We start from the raw sequence: 22,857 nt of genomic DNA on the forward strand, positions 1-22,857 counted from the left end.
ACCGCTCCGAGGAATAGTTAGAGAAAGTCAAATGCATAATTTAATTGCTGTCGATGACAGAATGCCAGGGGAACCATGAAACCCGCCCAGTCTCCGAGCGCCTGCCCGGGCAGGTGGCACAGGGAGGCTGAGCTGGCAGCCTCGCCCCTGCCCGCTGGCTGGGCCTCTCTGCGGCTGGGGAGCTGGACCCCCTGTGCCTGCTGACAGCCAAGCCGCTCCCCACAGGCCAAGCAGGGTGCCCGGAGCCAGAGCAAACTAGGTCCGGGCCCAGCACACTTTCCAGAAATGGGTTTCTGCGAGGGCCCAAGGCTCACCCCTTCCTCTGCTGGCCTTCCCCCCTGCCTCACACCCTGGAAATGTGTTCACAGCCTCTAAATGCCTCAGGAATGTTCACTGGGTGGGGCTGGGGCTCTGACTGACACCTCACCCATGGCCATCCTGCACCCCCTTCCTGCTGGGCCCCGGGGTGGGGCGGTGCCCTCCTGTGTGTGGAGGGGACAGCTGAGGCTCAGACAGGAAAGTTCTCCAGGCCAGCCCTCCTCCAAAGCCAGCGCCTGTTCTCCCATGAGATGCTCTTGGGCCTTTGCTGCGAGGGCAGGCACCCCATCCATGCTGCCCTGCCACCCACCCGTCAGGATCAGCACGGGGTCACCAAGGGGCCCACGGGGAGCCACGGTGCCTCCAGGTGGATGAAGGGATGGTTGGGGATGGGTAGCGTCCGGGGGTGAAGGGAGGGGTGGGGGATGGATGAATGGGAAGGTGGGTGGGTGGAAAGTAAGGTGGAGGGTGGAGGGTAGGGTGGGTGGAATGACAAATGGAACCCTGTTTGTTTTGATGTCTGTCTTTCCCATGAAGGGCCTCCTTCAGAGGCACAGGAATCCTGGACCCTCTGTATTTAGGAGGGAGGCACTAAGAGCCCCCTGGGGCTCTTTCCGTGTGTTTGGCCTTGTTGACTGGAGGCCATTGTACAGGAGGTGGGGGGGGCGGGGAAGGGGACCTCCCTAGGTATCAGCGCCTGTGGGCCTTTCCCCTTGGGCGGGTCGCTGAGCCCAGAGAGGACCCTCTCCTTTCCCTGATCTCCAAGCCCTCCTGTGTCTGCGAGCCTGGGACTCGGCCCCCGGCTGCCTTTCACTGCGAAGTCTCCTCTGCCCATCTCTCTGCTTTGTGGTTTGTACCTTTTTCTTCCTTCACCATCCCTTTCCTGGGAGGAACTAGAGGGACACATGTGTGTTCAAGTCCCCATGTTTAACCAGAAAACCGCCTCCTTTCTCGCTGATCCTTTGTGAAGTCCTGCCCCGTCCCCGAGTCAGACAACTGTATACATTCTTCTGGTTGTTTTAAAGTTTCAGTGTTTACGCCTCAGTCTTTAATCTCTTTTATGTATCGGGGTTCCTGACAAGGTTTTATTGGGGGAGAAAGAGTTCTGTTCCTACAAAAGGCTTATAAACCACTGACTGGGCCGAGCCCAGGGTAGATGGGGAGGGAGATGAGGGTGAGGGGACCCCTGCCAGCCCACATAAAGCCAGGTAGGGCTGGTGAGCAGAAAGTGGCTGTCAGCACCCCTAGCCCCAAGGCTGGGCGCCCCTGGGGAGGACACGGCCTGAATCACCTGTTCCCATGGTCCTAACGTCCTGGTGTCTCCTCACATCTCTCACAGAGCACTCATTATTTTAAAATAGGGACATTTACAAGGTGGTTTGCATTCAGCGACAAAGATGGGGGACAGACAAGGCTGATGATGGGGGGCCGGGGGCCTCGCTGTGGCCAAGGGGCCTCTGAACACCAAGTGGGACCTGCCGAGTTACCCTAATAGCTCTCGTGTGTCTGTTTAACCAGAATGGGGTTCCTGTAGGGTCAGGCTTTGAACTGAGGGAGGAATCTAAGCATCTCTTGACTTCTAGAGCAATAAAAGCTTCTTAGAACAGCTTTGAACCATCTATTTCCTCATTAAAGAGCTCTGGGTCTCTGGGGGAGACAGACATGAATAGATGATTACAGCCCAGGGAGATGTATGCCTGGGAGGTTAACAGTTCCTGGTCTCCTAATTGGCCTTCGGCTCCCAGGCCCTCCCACTCCCACCCATGGGACAGTTCCGCTGCCAGAGTGAGCTTTTAAAAATGCAAATCTGACCTTGGCTTTCACCCCCTCCAACAGCAGCCCATTGGCCTCAGGATACTGCCAAGCTCTTCCCCCCAGGCCTCCTGTGTCAGGGCCCAGCCCACTGCTCCAGCCTTGGTGGCCCGCAGGTGTGCTCGGATAGGCCAGGCTGCTGGCAGACGCTCCCCTGTTCTGTTCTCCTTGGGGCCTCAGCCCTTATTCTTCCTTCTGCTGAACCTGACCAGTCATTGTGCATCCCTCAGGCCTCACCTTAGATGCCACTGCCTCCAAGAAGCCCTCCTGGACCACTGCCCACCCCAGATGGGCTTTGACATCCCCCATGACGCTCTTTTGCACGTTCTGTTCTTCTAGCCCTTACCAGCCTGTGTCTGTTTGCCTGTGTCCTTCCCCAGACCGTAGTTCTCAAAGTCAGGGAGCGTGTCTCATTTACTATCCATTCAGCAACTATCAGATATTTTTTTGAGCCTCTATTTTGTGCCAGGCACTGAAATGCATGAACAAACAAAATAGACAAAGACTCCGCCCATACGGCACCCACAGACTGACAAGGCAACCCAGGTGCTGGCTCAGACAATTCACTGAGTAAACAGACAGTACTCTGTGCTGTGGATGCCCAGAAAGGAGGGTCAGGGGTCAGGCAGACTGCATGGAGGAGGGGGCGCTAAGGGTAAGGAGGCTCTGAAGGATGGTAGGAGTTTTGCTGGCAACAGCTCAGAGATTTCCCTGCCTGCCTGACCAGAGGCTATCCTTGTGGCTGGGCTGCTCTCTCCCCAGGATCTACTCCACTCTGACCTCTTCTCTTTCAGAATGCATGAACTGTACCCGGCTCAGTGACATGAGTGACCGGCTGACCACGCTGGAAGCCAAGGTCAGATGGTCTGGGGATAATGGGCCTAGGGAGCTGGCTGGGGAGGGGCTTGCATCAGCCCCAGGGAGCCCAGCAGGACTGAGCAGCCTGGTCCTGAGGGATGGGTGCTGTTTGGGGCTTCAGTGGCCCGGGGTAACCTTCTCTGGGCCGGGCCAGTCTCCTGGGGTTTGGGAAGGGAGTGGGGTGAGCAAGAAAGCTGAGGGTCCCAGGTGTGAGGGACGCTGGGGAAGATGCTGGGATGTACTTCTGGTACCCGAGACTTTAGAAAAGGTCGGGTCCCCAGGCTGGCTGGCCTGACGGACATTTTCCAGGCACCTGAAACCAGGCTGACAGCCTGCTCTGGCCCAGGCCCAGTACACTCACTGGGGTGTTAAAAATCACAGCTCTGGGGGAGGACAGGCACCGTGCCAGCTGTCCCCTGCCCACTTAGCCCTCGCCCATGCCCTCCCGCCGTGAGCAATTCCTCCCCTGGTCCTCCCACCCTGACACCTCCCTCTGCCTAGAGAGGCTGTACCACGACCATGGCCAAGGCCACGGCAGCGGGCTGGGGGTGGGGCTTACTCTCTGGCCCTGAGGGTGAGGGTCATGACCCCTCTGTAGACCTCAGGGGACTACAGAGGTGGGGCGTCAGGCTGTCCCAGTAATTGCTCTGCCTTGGCAGGTCCCTTCCTAGCTCTGGGCCTCAGTCTGCTGCCCTGTAAAATGGAAATCGAAGGAGACATTTCCTGGCCCCTCACTGGGTCCTTCTGAGGCTGGTGGACAGGGGTGAGCTCGGTGGCTCCTGGGTGGGGGAGGGGAGAGGTAGCTCGAGACGGGTGTGCAGAGGTGGCTGCCACTGCGTTTCTTCTGGATCCCCAGGTAGGGGGTGGGAGACTCCTGTCTCAGCTCCTGTGTCTTATCTGGATCACCTTCCAGCTGCCCACCTGCCTGCTCTGTGCCCAAGTGTCCCCTGGAGGAACTGGGCCCCTGGGAGCTTCGTCAGCCCGGTCAGAGGGCCCTGAGAGGCGGCAGCCTGCAGAGGGAGGGGGACACAAGCCAGGCTAGCAGCCAGGACAGCCCTGCAGCCTCAGGGGCTGTGCTGAGGCCAGGTGAGCCCGCAGGGGTCAGAGAGAGCACGGAGCTGGGCTCAGGGGCTGGGGTCAGGTGGGCGAAGGCAGGACCAGGCAGGCAGACCCCAGATGGGGAGTCAGAACCCAGGCAGCTGGCATAAGAGAGCAGAAACTCTGAGGCCTGGACACTGCAACTTCTGCTTCTGCAGACAAGAAACCTGTTTTGGCATCAGAAGGGATGTGTTCAGAAACCCAGCCACTGGCAGCTTACTCCTTACCATTTATCGTTAGTTCACTAGGAAGTCCAGAACTTAGTGGTCTCAGGATTGGTTTGGTGGCTCAAGAACCCAGACTCTTCACACAGCCTTCCTCTCCACCTCCTTAGTGAATTGGCTTTTGGTCTCATGGTCAGTGCCTCATGGTTACAAAGTGGCTGCTGCAGCTCAAGGCCTCACATCCTTATACCTTGTTCAAAGGCAGGAAGTAGTGGGGGGAAGTAAAGCACCCCAACAGATTCATTATGTGTCATTGGCCAGCACTGGGCTATATGCCCACCTCCTAGGTGCAAGGGAGCTGGGAAAATGAGTAATTGGCCACTCATGATTCCTCCTCTGGGGCACACCCGCAGGCACACAGTAGGGGGCTCTGGAGCCAGGGAAGAGGAGGAGGTTGGAGGCCAGGCGACCACAAGGGACTGTTCCATTTACATTCCGCACGGTGCCCGAGTCGCCAAAGGACCCAGACCTAGGAGCTCGTCTAGATTCCTGCCACCCTCTTGTCCTGGGACAGGCTGGAATGGCTGTTGGGCGATGGTGGGGTGGAAGGCCAGCAGACAAAGTTTCCTGCCTTCCTTCCTCTCCTGCCCCTCAGTTTACACTCTGACTCCAAGGACCAGACTGAGTGGGAGGCAGCCCGAGGGCATCTCCCTGAGTGAGGGTCACAGGAGCCTCGGAATTCGGCTGCTCTCCAGTGCAGGAGGGCGGTGTCCTGGCCAATCAGGCAGGCCGCCATGACGTCATCAGAGCCACTGCCTCCGAGGCTGGCCAAGGTCTGGTTTTCTTGGGCTAAGTCCCCACGCCCACTGCTGCCCGCCCTGGTGTGCTCATGCCCGGCAGGAATGGGGTCAGTTTCTCTGGGAGGTTGGCCATGGCCAGGCCAGGAGGACTTGGACTCTGGTGGGGGCTGATTCTAACTTGACCGTGGCCAGGGCTTCTCTGCCTGGGTCCGTGGGCTCTGTGGGCCTTGGTGTCTGCGTGGGAAGTGCCCCAGGAAAAAGTGAGCCGGGTGTCTGGTGCAGGGCTAAGGCTGCAGGTGGCAGGTCCCCTTGGGAGCTGGGCCTGACCCCCCTCCTTGATCTTTCCAAGCTGCTCCAAACCCCCTTCTGCTCCTGGCTACTCCCTGTTAAATATTTCCATCTGGAGGTTCCCCCGAGACACTGCATCTCAACTCACCCCTGGACTGATCACCTTCACCCCCAGACCTGCCCTCTCCTGCGCCCCTGTTTGACTGGAGGCAATCCCACCATCTCCAGAGCCAGGCCAGAAACAAGGGAGCTACCCCTGCCTTCGCCCACCCTCCTGCCCCCAAGCCCTGGGGCGCCAGGTACTGACAGTTCTCCCCACCTCCATCCTCACACCCACAGCTCTGGGTCCCAAATCATGGGCACCGACAGACAAGTCTCCTTCCCCTGCCGCCCAGCTCCTCCACTTGGCCGTGGCCGGTCAGCTTCCCAGTGGACAGTCAGTAGTTGGGACAGGAATTGTAACCCTCCCTTCCTAGAGGGGGTTCCAGGGCTCAGGAGATGGGGTTCCACCCCTGAGCCGCTGTGTGATCTGAGCCAGCCGCTCCCCTTCTCTGTGCCTCCGTGAAGCTCCACTGAGGCCAAGGTTGTGGCCCGGCTGTGGGGAGGTGGGTGAGGCAGCACATGGGGCCCTGGCCCCACCACCTACTTGCTGGGTGACCTTGGGCAAGTCACTTGCAGTCTCTGAGCCTCTATTTCCACCTCACCTGTGATGGGGCTGCAGTGGCCCTTCCTGTCTCATGAGCCCTTGTGAGGACCAGAAAGGAGAGGGGCTGAGAGACAGGGGCCCTGGGAGTCACCAGAGCCTCAAGGGTCAGGAACCCACCCACCCAACACAGATGGGGACCTGAGATCTGATGCAGGGGTGCCACTTTATTCCCAAGAGTCCTCAGAGACTCTGTCACCCAGGCCCCGGAACACTGCAGAACTGGTGGGAGGGGGTGCTCAGAGGGACCCTGTCTGCACAGCCACAAAGCCTCAGCCCAGCCAGCCAGGCCTGGGTGCTGTGAAGGCCGCCGTTTGTTCCCGTGACCCGCCCCCCGGCCACCGTCCCAGCATCAGCAGGACTAACCGGGTTGCTCATGTGTTGAGCGCTCCCGATCTCCCGTGGCCCTGCAGGGTCAGTGTTATCACCCCCATTTTGCTGATGGGAAAACTGAGGCCCACAGAGGTCACAATGCTTGCACAAGGTCACACAGTGGTCACCTAGTAGGAGAGCAGGGATTCAAACCAGCCTGGCTGGTAGCAGGGCCTCAGCTTCCCCCATCACATGGCACTTAACCTGTGCTGGGCTCTGGGGACCCAGAGCAAGGAGGGCGCCCCCTCCCCAGGTGGTCCCTACTCCTGAGGGCGGGGCTGGTGGCATTGCTCCCACCGCCGCCCTGGCTGTGGGCACAAAGTGATTGTACAGGAGCTGAGGGGACACACAGGAGGGGAGGCCCCCCTTCTGCCCAGAGGGTCAGACAGACACAGGGAGGAGGGGACAGCTCACTGGATCTCAGAATCTTCCGGGGGTCGGGGTTGTGGGCAGGGCTGGTGGAGGGCCCTGCAGGAGCTTGGGCTTGGAGGTGGGGCCGTCTTGGGCTTGAGGGGCACTGGGAGAGTTCAGGGCAGCTGGAGCAGAGCGGGTGGAAGAGACGCAGGTGAGGCCAAGGCGGGCGCCTGTGTACGAAGTGTGTGGAGATATGGGCGGTGTTTAGGGGGTTTGCTTTGCAGGAGGTCCTCATGCACTGCTGTTGATTGTGGGGACCGGGGGCTGCAGGAGAGGGAGGGGGCAGGCGGAGGTGGGGGAGGCAGAGGGCTGTTGAAGAGCCTGAGGCCACAGGCCTGGGGAGCGGGGACATGACAGGCCGAGCGAGGGCCACAGGCAGGCGGAGGGGCACTGGAAGAGGCCTGGGGGCCCATTAGGCCCTCCGGGAAGTATGGACTCCCGCGTTGGGGTGGGCGTGGGGTGGGGTATAGGCCGGGGGACTTCAGTTTGGATGCCTTCAGGCAGCAAAACCTGCGGGATTAGACACCAGTGATTCTAATGGGGGGGGCTGGGGGGCCTGGGGGGCGGCGGGGGTGTGCTCAGCTCCATACTCAGAACACTTTCATCTCACACGCTGAGTTGGAGACTCGAGCAGGACGCGGGATTCGGGTTTCTAAGAGCTGGAGGGGACGTGAGACACTGGGCTTCTTCCTTCCTGTCTGGCAGATCGGCACAGGAAGCCGGGCTCCATCTGATATGGCCCGGGAACCCCAGGGCCGCCTCTGCTGGGGTGGGGGGGGTCTACTGTGTGCTAGCATCTGCCTGCCTGCCCTGTGCAGATTCCGGGCACGCAGCGCCCCCTGCTAGCCTCTCTGGGGACAGCAGGGCCTCTCTGAGGCCTCCTGGCTCCCAGTTCACGTGAACTGAGGCCCTGGGTCCTTTTGGTTCTTGACCCCTGCTTTCCTCCAGGGGAGAGGACAGTTGCTTTCCAGGCTGGCCCTGGGTGACCACGGCCACTTCTGTTTCTCTGGAGTTCCAGCTAAACGTGCATCAAGCTGGACCCATTTATTTATTCTTCCTCCTTCTTTTCTTTCTTCTTCTTTTTTTCTTTCCTTTCCTTTCCCCTTCCCTTTCTTGCCCTCTGCCCCTCCCTCCCTCCCTCCCTCCATCCATCCGTTCATCCACAAACATTCCCTGACTGCGTTGTTTGTGCCCTGAGCCAGGCAGTGTGGGGGACAGGCGGGCCCAGTCCCTCCCTTGAGAGGAGCCGGTGAAGTGGAGGTGACCGTGGTCGTTATTCCAACAGCCAGTGTCTAATCCCAGTGACAGCCGCTCTAGGAGAAAAGTACGGTGACTCTGAACGTGTCCAAAGGGGACCTGCCTGAGCCCAAGGGTCAGGAGGGCTTCCTGAATGGGAAGGGGAGGGGGGCAGGGGTGGGAGAACATTCCAGCGAGGGGACTGGTGGTCCCAAGAGCAGCGGGCAGCTGCTTGTCTCCTGGGGCACACGTTCCCATTCACATGTGTCCCCGGCCTGGCCTGGGCCTGACCCTCTGCCCTTTTCCGGCCCAGGTTCTCCTTCTGGAAGCAGCAGAGCGGCCCTTAGGCCCAGACAATGACCTGCCGACCCCCCAGAGCACCCCACCGCCCTGGAACGAGGATTTCCTCCCTGACGCCCTCCCTCTCGCCCACCCCGGGCCCCAAAGAAGAAGGCCCACGGGCCCGGCCGGTGAGTGAGGCCTACAGGGGAGGCATGGCCTCCCAGGGTCTGCACAAGGAGGTCATACATGCCCACGTGGCATTTTGAAAAACTGAGCTAATGTTTAAAACCTGGGGGGATTTCACATAAAAACCAGGATTTCTCGCTTCTCTTAGAAAAATGGAAGATCTGGCCATTGGGGTTGGCTGTCTCTTAACAGAAACAATTGGCCGGGACTTCCCTGGTGGTCCAGTGGTTAAGACTCCACACTTCCAATACAAGGGGCACGGGTTTGATCCCTGGTCAGGGAACCAAGATCCCACATGCCGTGTGGTTTGGCCAAAAATATATATTAAAAAAAAATTTAAAAAAGAGAAACAATTGGCTGCAGCTAAGTCACAGCTGCCCCTGCAGATCCCGTTCAAGGTCTGCAGTTTGCCGCAGTCCTCACCATTCCTTATTGCCTCACAGTCCAGCTACTGTGCTCACTGACTTCCCTGCTTCCCCTTAGCATCTGCACTTAGGCCCCCAGCCCAGCTCCATCCAATTTTACAGCAGCCCCTGCCTGTATACCACCAGGGACGGGCAGCTTACTGACTGCCCCCCTTCTGGCGGATCCTCTCTGAACTCTCTGACCCAAGTTGGAAGACATCCACTCACCTGTTGTTTTCACCCTTCCCACCACGCTTTGAAGTCAGAGGTAAACGTTTTCTCTCTGCAGTTTCTATCCATTGGTTTGGGCTCTGCTCCCTGGGACTGCAGAAAGTAATAATAACTGTAATACTGGTAGTCAGCATTGTTGAATGCCTGCCACGTGCCAGGAGAAGTGCTGGGGCTTTACCCTGGGCGGTGAGCTGGCACTGTCTGTGTGGCTGAACTCAAGGGTTTAAGGCTGAGGTCTCGTCTGACTGGTCAGTATCCGTGCTGTGCCAGTTATTAAATATTTTTATATCACCCTAGTCTGTACAGATATCATTGCTAATCATTCCAGTAAGCTCGTACAGCTCAGGTTACAGAGGAGAGAACTGAGGCTCCGAAAAGTGACCCCTGGGGTCGCCCAGCGATCCAGGGCCATTTTGACTCAGTGATTCTCGGACCCACTGGAGCCCTTTGCAGGTGACGCCTTCCCTCCTCCTGTCCCCAGGCTGAGCCCCCAGCTTCTTAGCACTCCTGCCCAGACTCAGCTCTGAGCACGCTCCATCCCCTTCCCTGCCTGTAGACCCCCAGCAGTGGGAGAGTTGCCTCCGGTAGACATTCCAGGGGCCAGGGAAGCATCAGATATTCTGTAGTCTCTGCAGGCTGGGAGGGTGTAGGGGTGAGCTTAGGCCTGCTATGAGAGGAGGGGGCATCTCATTTTGGGTCCCCCCCCGCCCCCCCGCACCTCTCTAGCCCCTCTCCCCAAAGTCTCATTTCCAGAGGGCTGCCCCATGCTCATCTTCAGATCCTTCTTCTTGGACTGAGGAGGGAGCGGGGGCTGGGGGAAGGGGGGGCTTCTCATCCCCTGGAGGACCCAGGCCCCAACACCCCCTGGAGGGGAGGGAGGAAGCTGGAATGGGTTCCAGGTCTCCTGGGGCACCTTTCTTCTTACCGGGACTGCAGTTCCCAAGAATGGCCACCAGGTGGAGCACAAACCCTACAAATGCTGACACCTGGGTGAACCCTGGAATCCTCGCGAGCAGGTGGGAATCTCTCTGGAAACCGGCACCTCCAGGGCCTCCATCAGTTCAGCAGGCATTTTTGAGCATTCTCCCCAGGCCCAGGGCTTCCAGAGGGAGAGAAGGGGCTGTCCCCAGGCCACACAGGGGGACTCTGGCCTCTCCATCTACTCTTGCCCACCCGTGGGGCCTGGAGACTGTGAAGCTGGGCAGGCATGTCCTTCAGGGCTTCCTGGGGTCTCTAAGGAGGCCTCATTGGGAAGCTCTTTGCCAGAAGCCCAGTTCCTGAGCCTGAGCAAGGAGACAGCAGGACGCGGAGAGAGGATTCTGACTCATGTACAGCCTGGCTCTGCTACCTTGAGCAAAGGGCCACCTTTCTGAGCCTCAGTTTTCCCATCTGTCAAGTGGGGACACAAGTAGCTCTTGAGATCATAGAAGTTAATAGGAACAAAAATGGTTTGCAAGCTGTAATGACTGATGTGAGCTAGTGATGGTCCCTTTGCCCATTGTGGGGGGCCCCAGGTGGGCCGGATTCCTGGAGGCAGGTCTGACCGGACAGCCCAGGTGGTCAAGCCTGGAGCCACGGGGGGCGCAGGTCAGCCCACAGTGTCTCAGGCCTCATTTCATTCTATCCCCAGGGCCCCCGGGACAGACGGGACCACCAGGGCCTGCAGGTCCCCCAGGCTCCAAAGGTGACCGGGGCCAGGCAGGAGAGAAGGGCCCAGCGGGTCCTCCTGGTAAGGACACACCCCCACACGCCACAACCCGACTCTGTCCACTGGGGGAAGGGAGTTGGGGTTTCTCCCCTGTCTGAGCAGGCGAGGCATCCCAGACACCCCCTTTCTTGCTGGGGCTAATGACTGCCATCTTGGGGGGCTCCAGGCCCACTTCCTCCCACTGCCCCCCTCACGGCAGCCTCACCCCAAGCACCTTAGGGCTCCGTCTCGCCCCGGGCTGTGGGAAGAGAAGGCTTCTGGAGTTGTGGGCGCAGGTTTCCGGGGGTGCTCCTGGGGGCTGGGGGTTGTGCTCAGCCGTGTAAACAACACCTCCAGAGACCACCCAGCTCCTCCTGGGCTCTGTCAGGGCAGGTACAGGGCTGGCCCAGGCTGGCTGCCACCCTCGGCGCCCCTTCCCCAGAGCTGAGGTCCCTGGAGCGGGCAGAGGGCATCTGGCCGGAGCCCCCACTGGTTCTGTGGTTCCTGTCTCCCTCACCTCCCATCCAGCTGCCCCGGGTCCCCTGTGCACTGGGTTGGGAAGGGGAAGTCATGTTATTAGCTCCCGGAAGAGGCCGCCAGGGTGTCCCTGGGCCTGGAGGCCACCACCGACCCTCGCCAGCCCCGTCCCCTTCAGGGTCTGCTTCTCGTCTCTGTTACATCAGCCACGAGGCCCGGCCCTCCTGTGACTCCTCTCCTCCCCACTGCAGGCCTCTTGGGGCCGCCAGGGCCCCGTGGGCTTCCTGGAGAGATGGGGCGCCCCGGCCCCCCCGGCCCCCCCGGCCCAGCAGGCAGCCCAGGCCTCCCTCCAAACGGCCCCCAAGGCGTCCTCTACTCCCTGCAGCCGCCGACAGACAAGGACAGTGAGTGGCATGCCTGAGGGGTGGGGAGGGAGGGCGGGCCTGAGCCTGTCTTCGGGGGGACCAGCCCTCCCCAGAGGACCCCATGAAGCAAGCGGACTGTCAGTGAAGGGAGCCTTGGCTCTGTCAAGTGGGGGGCGGGGTCGCCAGGGGGGGACTGACGCGGGGTGGGGCGGCAACCCACGCTCAGCTCCTGCCCCGGGGTCTGACCCCCACGGGTCACTCCGCTCTCTGGCCTGGCCTCGGGTCATCCGTTACCCCGTGTCCTCTCCACAAATCCCCTCACTGTAGGCCACTGGACATGTGTTGATCACCTACGACGTGTGGGACTCTGTCTTTACCCGCCCGCCTCGTACAGCCGTGAGCAAAACAGCCTCCTGCCTGCAGAGGCTACAGTCTAGCGCGAGAGGGCGCCTCTGAGCACACACACAGCCGCCCCAGCGCGCGGGGAGGGCGGTTCCAGGGAGGCCCCGAGGACGGGGGTGGGGGTGGGGCCGGCAGCCCACGGCGGGCATCGTTTTGGTTAAGGGCCCTGGGGAGTGTGAAGGGTTTTAAGAAGCAGGATTGACTTGAAATTCTGAATGGGTGACATCCCAGGGACCGCTTTGTCGGCTGTCGGAGAAACCCAAGACCCTCCTCCTGGTGTTTCTGCCCCCTCCGCCCCGCGGCAGCATAGCCCTCCCCTGAGCGTTAAGACCTGTGTCCCGCTCTGAGCCTCAGTTTCCCCATCCGTAGAGGAGGGGTGGTAATACATCCTGATGGAGTTGCTCTGGGGGTGAAAAAACACAGCTCCCAGCCATGAGGGAGGGGCTCATTCCAAGGGGACTGAGGGGCCTGGGCTGCCCTCAGTAGATACAGGGGCAGGAGAAAGTGTTAACTCCCTGACGACCCAACCGCCTCACCCTCACGGTGGGCTCAGTGGTGGCCCCTAGTGGGGAGAATGGATGATGCGTGTAAAGTGCCTTGGGAGTCTAAGGGCTCAGCCGGCATCCCTGGGCCAGGAGAGCTGCAGCCTGCCCTGGCCTGGGCACGATGCCCTGCACCTGGCACTGCCCGCCTGCCACGTCTAGTGCTGGGAGCCCTCCTCAGACAGGACCCTTCTTCCCCAGCCCTGGGGCCCTCCAGGGAGGGCAGCTTTCCTGGAAGACCCAAGTGTGAATGTTTGGGGACAGTGGGGGGTGCCCCAGTGGGGGCACCTGGCTGGCCAGGACTGAGCACCTGTAGGAGGCCACCCGCCATGAAGCCTATGGAAGGGCTCTCCAGGCTTCCATGAGTGGAGGGAGAGGCAGAGGCAGCCACCCCCATCCAGACATTTCCAAGCCTGGCTGTCTGGTCCTGGCTCTGAGAATAGGGCAGAGTGAAGTCACACGGGGCTCACCCTGGAGAGACCCAGGCCACTAGACAGACTCCACCCGGCTCTGGGGCCCTGATGGAGGCAGCCCAGGGCCCTGCAGCTCAGAGGGGTGGGCAGGGAGGGCTTCCTGGAGGAGGCCCCACAGGAGTGAGCTAGCCAGGTACGTCAGGATGGGTATGTGGGGTGGACCCTGGAAGAGCGTCCAGCCCGGGTGGTAAGCAAGGTGGGGCCAGAGTCAAGGGCCTGGAGTGTTCAGGAAGGAGTTTGTGTTTTAAATGGAGCCCACGGGGCTTCCCCTGCCCTCTGATTTGGCCTCTGTGTGCTCCTCTTGAGTCGTGGGAGCAATGGCGTCTGCTCACCAGGGCTGCTGTGAGGCCCGGCGGGGCCGGGCATGCCCACCCTGGCTCCGGGGGATCTCAGCTCTAGCCCCCCCGCCCCACCGGCCCTGCCCCCCAGGTCACGGGCCGCTCTGCCCTTCCCACAGATGCAGACGTGCAGCTGGCCTCTGCCGCCGTGGACACGGTGCTGGCGGGCGTCCCGGGGCCCCGGGGCCCCCCCGGCCCTCCAGGTGAGCACAGAGGGCAACAGCACAGGCTGGTCTCCACCGGTGACCCCTCCTGGGCTTGGCCTGGACCAAGGGGCCTTGAGGGGCCCAGGTGGGGGTCATGGCCTTGGCAGGGCGCTGGGTCTGCCCCAGCCAGCAGTGGCTTGAGGTGGGGCCTCTTGCTCCCGGCGGCAGCTTCCCCGGGACTGGACACAGTGTTTCTGCCAGAACAAGGCCTGACACCCACATGATGCAGCCCCGGGCTGCCCTCGTGTGAGCCGGAGCAGGGATGCTCTGGGTGTGGGGAGGCCTGGGTCTGCACGGGTGGTGTGGGGGCCATGCGGGAGACCCAGGGAGCTGGTGGGGCGTTGCCCATAAGAGACAGGAGGCCCTGGGCCTGCAGGCAGAGAGCAGGGCCCTGGGGGAGGGCATGGGATGGGACCCTCGCTGGGGGAGGAGGGGAGTGTGGGGAGGGGACGGGATGGGACCCTCGCTGGGGGAGGAGGGGAGTGTGGGGAGGGGACGGGATGGGACCCTCGCTAGGGGAGGAGGGGAGTGTGGGGAGGGGACGGGATGGGACCCTCGCTGGGGGAGGAGGGGAGTGTGGGGAGGGGACGGGATGGGACCCTCGCTGGGGGAGGAGGGGAGTGTGGGGAGGGGACGGGATGGGACCCTCGCTGGGGGAGGAGGGGAGTGTGGGGAGGGGACGGGATGGGACCCTCGCTGGGGGAGGAGGGGAGTGTGGGGAGGGGACGGGATGGGACCCTCGCTGGGGGAGGAGGGGACTGTGGGGCGGGGCTGGCACCCAGGTGTGTGGACGTCTCCTCTGACAGGTTCTACCTGTGAATGAACGAGCAACAGAGGCCCTGGGGGCCGGCGGGTGGGGCGCCTCTTGATTAGGGCTCCAGGCCCGGGCACTCATTCTCTGTCATTCACTCACTCTCTCAGAATTCGGGAAGTGTTCGCCGAGCACTGTTCAGCTGGGCAGTGTTCTAAGTTCCTGGGGTACTTAAATAAACCAAGCAAAGATCCCCGTCCTCATGGTACTTCCATTCTAGTGGAGACGGCGAACGGCACCCCCATACTATCAGTGAATCCCACAGGGTCTGAGAACGCAGGGCTGGGCGAGCAGCTGCGCTGGGGTGGCCCCATTTAAAAGGTGGTATTTGGGAGTGAGCTGGGAGGGTGTTTGTCCTTTAGCTAGACTGAGTCCAGATCGTCACCCCACCAGCGGTACACTTTCCTGCGGGTCCTCCCTAAGCGTGCCGGGGGCACACTGGTACAGCCTAGCAGCCCAAGAGGCGCAGACCTGTGCCGGCCACTGGGGACGGAGGCCTCACTCTTCCAAGCATTCGGGAAGTTCAGTCAGGAACACCACTTCCTGTGCTGCACCCGTCAGGCCTGGCCTGACCCTCTGGGCACTCCCTGGCCCGTGGTGGGGGGCAGGCATGCAAACCGACAGTGGCCAGAGGTGGCAGCTGGTCTGTCAGGGCTTTGCCTAGAGAAGAGGCGGGGTAGGTTCCTGGAAGGCTTCCTGGAGGAGGTGACGCTTAGCCTGAGACTAGTAGCAAAGAGTTTGCTGGGGTGTGGAGGGGTTGGAGAAGCTCCAGGAGGAAGCAACAGCATCGGCAAAGGCACGGATGCAGAGGAACTTTCCAGAAGGGGGTATCTGACTGATGAAGGTGGAGGAGGCTGGGCTGAGAGGGACCTATTTGAAAGGTCACTCTGGGGGGCTGCGTGGAGGGCAGATGGTCAGGCAGCAGTAACCCAGGCAAGAAGGATGGCTTCAGAGGGGTCAGGTCTGAGGTCCCGAGGAGGGAGAGACTCGAGATTTGCTGGGGGACTAGCCGGCTGGGGAGGGGCTGCGGGGTGGCCCCGAGGATGAGGCTCTGGTTGTGATGTCAGGGCTGCAGGGAGAGTGGGTGGAGGTGGGCTCTCTGCTCTGGCGGTGGGCAGGGGAGGCCAAGGGAGCGGGTGCCCCCCTCCCCCACCATTCATTCACCGCACCTTCCTTTGCTGCCCATGGAGACAGACCCAGGGCAGGGACTGGGGTGGGAGGGTGGGAAGGTCCTCTCCAGAGCTGATGGGGGCAGCGGGCTTCTCTGGCCCCAGGTGACCATCTGTGACTCTGCCGGCAGGTCCCCCTGGACCACACGGTCCCCCTGGACCCCCAGGTGCACCAGGATCCCAGGTAAGGTCTTTCCCATTTCTGGCAAGGGAGGAGACATTGTCTCGCCAGGAAAGGAGGAGCCAGGCTTCTTACCAGCACAGTTGCTCAGGAAGGAGCCAGCCCACCTGGCCGGTCCCCACCTGGGTCCCGGCGGGCCCCAGGGGAAGGCAGGCGTGGGGTCCTGGTTTTGTTAGCAGCAGCGACCGTCTGCTGCCCACTCCGCCTACACCAGGGAGGTGCTAACATGGCTCCCGGTTCATAAGTGAGCTGAGACCCAAGTGCCACCCGAGGTCGTCCAGAGGGTGTGGTGGAGCTGGGCCAGGATCACAGAACGTCCACCCCAGCCCGTGGCCCCTCCTCAAGGAGACCTGCCTGTGCGGGGGCCACTCTGACGCCTGACTGTGTGGTCCGGAACCCCAGCTTGCTCTGCCTCCCAGCTGTGTGACCTCGGGCAGAAAGGCAGCCTCTCTGGGCTCCGGCTTCCTCAGCTGCTAAGACGGGGTGTACAGGGCCTCCCTGGTGGATTGTCACAGGGAGTGAAAGAGAAATAAATTGCCGGGGGGATGTGCCTTGTGCCGCAGGGGCCCAGGGGCCTGGGGGGGAGGTCACGTGGAGGGGGGGGGTCCTGGACGTGGAGGCAGCAAGGGAGGCGGCTGGGGATGTCTGCACGGAGCTTCCTGCAGCCCCTCCCCTGGGCCTTGTCCAGACCGAGGGCTCCGAGGTCCCTGGAACTCAGGCCCCCGGGTGGGGTGGAGTGGCTGAGAGGTGCCCCCCCTCCCACTGCAAGGGAGGTGGGTCCGGGCCTTGGCCCTGTGGGTGCTGGGACCTCAGGAGTCCCACACATTCATTCATCCCTTTAGACATTTGACAAATATTCCCCAGACACAGGGAGGGCCCCAGCCACGCCAGCCGAGGACGCAGCCGGAGCCCGGGCCACAGGACAGCCCTCTAGAGCACATGTTCTAGACGTCAAAGAACCCGTGTCCCACGGCTCCTGATCTCTCTCTGTTGTCCCCCGCGTGTTTTCACACCAGGAGGATGCGGCGTGGAGGAGAAGGGCCAGTGGGGTGCACGGCGTAGGGCAGAACCAGGGTGGGTGTGGTAGAGACCAGGCCGGCAGGCAGGGCCTGGGGGAGGGGGTAGCTGCAGGGGGGACCGGAGGCCCTCAGACCTGATCTGCCCCTGAGTCAGGTGGGGTGGCCAGCTTAGCCAGGGGTCTGGGCGCCCCAGGGCACCCTCCTGGCCCCTCAGGCTCCCTGCCACAGGCCCAGGCCCCAGAGAGAAGGGGTGGGGGCAGGTGAGAGAGAAGGACAGTGACAGTGACAGGACTGCGGTGAGGGTCGGAGAGCCCCGGGAACTGCAGGAGCTTGGCAGGGGGCGTCTGGCCGAGCTCCACACGCCAGGAGCCCCGTGCCAGCAGCGCGGTCTCTCCTGCTTCTCCGGTGCTGGGGGCTCCCCCCTCCCTTCAGGCCGGGCCTGCTCAGCCCTGACAAAAGTGCAGGAAGAGGGGGAGGGGGGCACGTGGAAGGCCGGCAGATACTCTCACGGGAAGGGCTGGGGGCAGTGGGGCTCCTCCAGAGGCCCAAGTGCACGGCGACAGGGCAGGTCAGCGATGCGAAGGGATCCCATCGTTCTGTCCCAGCAGCAATGGGGCGGTGGAGGCTGAGAGACTCTGTCACCCGCCAGAGTCACACAGCAGGACAGCAGAGTGCCAGGAACGCAGTGGGTGCTTTGGGGTGGTTGATCCTGCCGGCTGGCTGATTTTTAGGGTCTTCCAGGCCCTTGCGGGCAGGGCTGCCTTGGGTGGCTGTGCAGACCGTGCCCACAGCAGCCTTGTGGGGACCCAGGGCCTGCAAGATTCCAACAGGTTCAAGGGGACCAAGTCAGAGCTGCTCGTCCAGCCCCGCTCGAGGCGGCGTGACCGGGCACCAGCCTGGGGCGTCTTCAGGCTGGCGGCATCTTGGCCCCTTTCCTCCTTGTGGTGGTCCTTCCTTAAACCTGAGGGTCTGTAGCCAGGGCTGGGATGCCAGGGTCACCAGACAGTGCCCGGCATGGCCCTGGCTCCCCCGGGCCCCACTGAACAGGTGTCGAAGGGCCCCCTTCCAGGACCCACTGCCAGGACCCACCGAGGCCCCTACACGGCAGGGATGGGGCTGGGTTCCAAGGCTCCATCGTCCCAGTATTGACAATGTCAGAATGGCCACGAGGTGGGCTGGACTGTGGCTTCATGGTGGATGGTGGGGCCAGTCTGATGACCCAGTCTCCGTCTCCATCCTTGCCAAGGAGTCGAGGCCTCTGAGAATTGGCGGTCTGTGGGGAGGGATGTCTCCTAGTCAGGGGTCAAAGAAGAGCGAGAAGGCACAATAACAGGGGACCATGTGGTCCCGACTTTCTCGAGTAGGACGGACAGCCCTGGGTTTGAAGCCTGGTTCTGCCAATTTCCAGCTGGGTGACCTTAAACAAGTCCCTGAGCCCCTGGGCCTCAGTTTCCCCATCTGTGAACTGAGGATAAAAATCCCTTCTGGGTAGGTTCGTTGTGAGAAATAATGGGGAAAACAGGTGGAGAATGCCAGGCTCCTCGGAGACCCTTAATGAACGCTATTCGTTAACTATGTATGTCCTGGGACCTCAGTTGCTCTAGACACTGTACTGGGCACAGGAACAAGGACGTGGGGATCCCTGCCCTCCGGTAGCTGATAGTCTAGTGCAGGAGGCAGACGTGATAGAGAATAACTGGGAAAGGACCTATGGTGACAGGAGGGGGTGACAGGCAGGAGGAGGTGACATTCCGACTGAGAGCCGAGGAACCGGAAGTCCTACAGAGATGCCAAGAGCGTTCCTGGTCGAGGGAAGGGCAGGTGCAGAGGTCTCGAAGCAGGGGAATGCCTGGCGCGTACTGAGCGGAGGAGAGCGTGGGGTGAGAGGAGGTGGGGAAGCGGGCAGGGCCTCACCTGCAGGGCTGCTGTGTGGATTTGCGTCACAGTGGAAAGGGGACTCATCGGGGTTCAGGGAGGGAGAGTCCGTGACCTGATTTACAGCTTTCCAAGGCCCCTCTGGCTATCGAGGGAGGGATGGAAGGCGGGGGAGGCGGCAGTGGGACAGGGAGACCAGGGAGGAGGCCACAGCAGCGCAGAGGAAATGGCAACGTGAACAGACATACTTAGAAAGTGAACCTGACAGGTCTGGCTGATGGAATAAATTTGGTGAGGGAGGGAAAGGGAAGGTTAGCTCCAAGGTGTGTGTGGGAGCAGCTGCGGGACCGTGGAGCCGTTTCCGTTTCCGAGAGGAGAGACTGCAGGGTGGGGGTGGGTCGGGGGGGGGAACCGGGAGTTCCACTTTGGAGAAGTTGAGGGGGGGCATCTCCTGGCTGGCCGGGGGAGGGTGCTGGAGGACGGCGGGATGCACAGGTCTGGGGCCCTGGGGAGCCTTCCGGCTGGGCATCAGCGCTGATGGGGAGTCCACGCAGGCACCCTCACGATCACCGTTGCTGTCACTCGTCCTCTGAGGGCCCCTCTCTCGCGTGCTGGGGGGATGTGTGCTTTGCCATCCGGTCCCCTTCTCCGAGTGATAACCACACTTGGCATTGCCCCATTTCACAGGCCAGTGGCGGGGGCGCCAGGACCGGGGAGGCACCCGGCTGTGGCCTTCGTGTTTGCTCTGCGCCACCCTCCTCCCCGCATCCATTTTTCAGATTTCCAGAGCCCAGTGCAGGGGGAGGGCCAGCGGAGGACTGAGAGGTTGTCAAGGGCAGGCAAAGCCTAATTTGCTTTGTGTGATTTTCTACAGGGCCTGGCTGGAGAGCGGGGCGTGACAGGGCAGCCTGTAAGTGTGGGGCCGTGTGGATGGGCCACCCCCAGGACGATGGGCTCTGGTACAGGCCCAGGGTACCAGGTGGGCGGGCGTCTGCCCCAGGCGGCCTGGCTGAGTTCAGCCCCCCAGCTTCCCCAGGCATGGCCGGATCCAGCCCAGCCAGGATGGGGCAGGGGGAGAGAAACGGGCAACCTGGCTGCAGTGCCAGCTGCCCAAGTTAAGAAGGGGTGACTTCGGGAGGTGGGAGCCCCCTCGCTGAGCGTATGAAGTAAGGACTGAAATAGCCTCCTGTTGCAAGGCTTAGATGAGAGTCCTGAGGTCCCTTCCAGGGAGCCCAGGCCCCTGGGTTAATGTGCTGTGTGACCTGCAGAGTCCCTTGCCTTCTCTGAACCTTCTAGGAATAGAGACATAGATAGCTGACCTCTAATTCTCCTCTTGGAAATAAGAATTCATGAGTCTCAGCCCCTATCTCCAGGGCCAAGGAGGTGGGTACCTCCTTCGTGCCCAAGTCTTATGTCAGGAGCATGGGGCTGGGGGCAAAGGGGTGGATCTTTGCTGAGCATCTTCTATGTGGAAACCCTCTTCATCCATAGCGTGTTTAAGCTTCACAGTGACCCCATGAGACAGTGCTTTATTTTCCCTATTTGCCAGAACTGGCAGCTAAGGCTCAGAGAGGTTAAGCAACTTGCCCAAGGTCACACAGCTAGGCAACGGTAGAGCCAAGATTTAAATGCAAGAGTGTTAGCCTCCAAAGCCATGCCTTCTCCAAGCTTATTATTGAGATTGATTCATTTAATCCTCCTAATAGCTCTATGAGGCTATTATTACCTCCATTTTGGAGATGGGAAAATCGAGGCACAGAGAGGTAAGGTAACTTGCTCAAGGTCACACAGGAGTAAGTGGCCACCTAGGTGTTATTGTGAGGCTGATGTTACTGGGGTTACTGGCCCCATTTTAGAGTCAGGGAAGCAGAGACCTGAGATGCAGGGGATGTGATCCCTAGAAGGGCCAACACCTGAGCTCTTGGGGTTCCAAACCTGACTCCTCCCTCCCTAGAAACAGAATTAAGCCCCTAAAATCAACCCTGTGCCGGGCTGTGCAGGGGTGCCCAGGGAGAGAAGCTGGAGAGGGTGGAGAAGCGCCCCACCCCACACCCATCATTGACTGCACGACTTTCTTCCCAGGGCGAGCCTGGCGGGAAGGGGGAAGAGGAAGAGAAAGCTACCGCCGAGGTAACTGTGCCCCTGGGCCCGTGCTTCCCTCCTGCCCTTTGGCTGTGTCTCAGCAGGAGAGCGGGTACCCAACAGAGCTGGACTGACACCGTCAGCCCTGAGCCGGGCATCAGTCACGGGGTGAATGGGGTCCCAGCCCAGTGGGGGAGACAGCTGAGTGAATAGCGACTTCAGCACAGGGTGAAGTTGGCTGCAATGGGGTAGCACTGATGGGGTGACCGGCCTGGGGCCTGAGTCGGGGGGAGACCCTGCCGGAGAGGGCCGGAGGAACCACGGACCTGCAGAAAAGACCTTTCTTTTAAGGAGGCTTCAAGCCGTGGCGTCCCTCTCCAGGGACAGGACTCTCCCATGACAGCACCTGGCACACGGGTGTGCCCAAGGTCGCTGTGGTGGACTGAAGGATGCATGGGCATGCGGATGTGGGAGAGGACGATGAAAGAGTGAGGTTGGGAGCACACAGGGGCCAGGGCAAGATGGGATGGGGAGGGGGCACAGATGGAGTGCGAGCATGGCTGTGGGGAGCCACGCCTTCTGGGACCAGGAGAGGAGGCTGGGGACCAGGGTGATGGATAAAGGGGGCGGAGGCAGTAGGGCCAGCAGGGGAGGTCTTGCAAGCTGAGAATGAGTCCTGTGGGAGTGCCAGGGCTCAGCGGGCTGGCCAGCTCAGTGGGCACACAGCTGAGTGAGCTGAGGGAGGTTCTAAGCTGGGGGTGGGGATATCTGCAGAGGTTGGAGGCGGATGGCTGCGGGAGGCGGGCTGGGCTGGAGAGGTGAAGCTGGGGCCAGGGGACATTCCAGAGGTCCTTGCGGGACTGGAGAAGGGGGAAGAGGCTGGAATCAGGGCAACCGTGGTGGGCACAGGAGGCAGTGGGAGGAAGATGTGGATACGGGGGTCACTTGTGATGGGGAGACAGAGAGGATACCCATGACTTCCCCCGGCCCATCTCATCGGCGTGAATCCTGTGGCCCAGGGACCGAGGCTTAGCCGGGTCCTGACAAAGGGGGCCTGGACCGCCTGCTCCTAGCTGGGACACCCCCATCCCAGACGCCACCCACAGCCCGGCTTCTCACGGCCTGTGGTGGGAAGGCCTCTCTCTTGCAACTCAGTAGCCTGCTTTGGGTTTTCTTTTGTTTTAAGCTAACTTAATCTGAATGTCATGACAGAGCTGTCATGTTCTACCAGCCAAAGATGCCTGATTGCTGCTGACTCCAGGGCGGGGCCTTGTCTCTCCACCATCACTTTTTATTTCAAAGTGGCCTTGTCACCTGTCTTCTCGATTAATCAGCTCATTCACGTGTCTCGACACACGAGGTCCTTCGCCCATGTGTAGGCTGGCTCCCAGAAACGCAGACATGCCATCATCGCGTCCTCCTGCTGGCTTCCCAGAAGCCGTGGCTCTGCCCTCTCTTTTTCTCTCCCGGGTGACCACCCTGGAAATCTCTCGGGTGGGCAGTGCCAGGAAGGAGACAGGCAAAGCACCCCCGACCCGTGGGCCCGTACTAGGTGCTCTGCCCACAGCAGAGTATTTTCCGGAAAGAAGGGCACACAGAGGAAGCAGCAGGCAGCCATGGGAGCAGGACGAGCCCAGGCTGGAGGCAGACAGGTCTGGGTGTGAAGCCCCGGTTGGCCATTTCCAGGCTGTGTGGCCACAGGACTCTGGTTACCCTCTCTGTGCGTCAAGTTCCGTGTCTCTGAATAGTAATTCGAACCCCAGCCCTGGCGCCGGGATGTCCGCCCTGTGATGGCTGTTGGGAGGAGGGAAGTGGCAGGAGGGAAGTGGCGGGCGTGGGGAGGGCTGGGACAGTACACTGAGGCGGGACGGCCCTGACCTTGGCTGCCTCCTCCCCCCCCCCCCAGGGCGAGGGGGTGCAGCAGCTGCGGGAGGCGCTGAAGATCCTGGCCGAGAGAGTCCTCATCCTGGAGCACATGATTGGAATCCACGGTGCGTGGTGACCAGGACCTGGGGACAGGCAGGCCCACAGGCGGCCGCCGAGTCCGAATGCCCCCTGTTCCGC

General features: G+C 61.3%; 1 protein-coding gene across 2 annotated transcripts in view; it reads left to right on the plus strand.

Moving 5' to 3' along the window:
• Nucleotides 1-22,857, plus strand: part of COL26A1 (collagen type XXVI alpha 1 chain) — a gene marked incomplete at both ends in the record, with an annotated part of 174,186 nt that overhangs the window by 150,292 nt on the left and 1,037 nt on the right. For both annotated transcript variants that reach the window (XM_082671259.1, XM_082671260.1), the window contains 9 exons: nt 2,925-2,986; nt 8,377-8,533; nt 10,797-10,895; nt 11,582-11,734; nt 13,570-13,653; nt 15,768-15,820; nt 19,586-19,621; nt 20,794-20,841; nt 22,700-22,784. In XM_082671259.1, the coding sequence (XP_082527385.1) occupies nt 2,925-2,986; nt 8,377-8,533; nt 10,797-10,895; nt 11,582-11,734; nt 13,570-13,653; nt 15,768-15,820; nt 19,586-19,621; nt 20,794-20,841; nt 22,700-22,784 (777 nt within the window). The remainder of the gene's footprint in view (nt 1-2,924; nt 2,987-8,376; nt 8,534-10,796; nt 10,896-11,581; nt 11,735-13,569; nt 13,654-15,767; nt 15,821-19,585; nt 19,622-20,793; nt 20,842-22,699; nt 22,785-22,857) is intronic.

This window comes from Grampus griseus, assembly GCF_964374135.1.
Source record: "Grampus griseus genome assembly, chromosome: 14".
Lineage (NCBI taxonomy): Eukaryota > Metazoa > Chordata > Mammalia > Artiodactyla > Delphinidae > Grampus > Grampus griseus.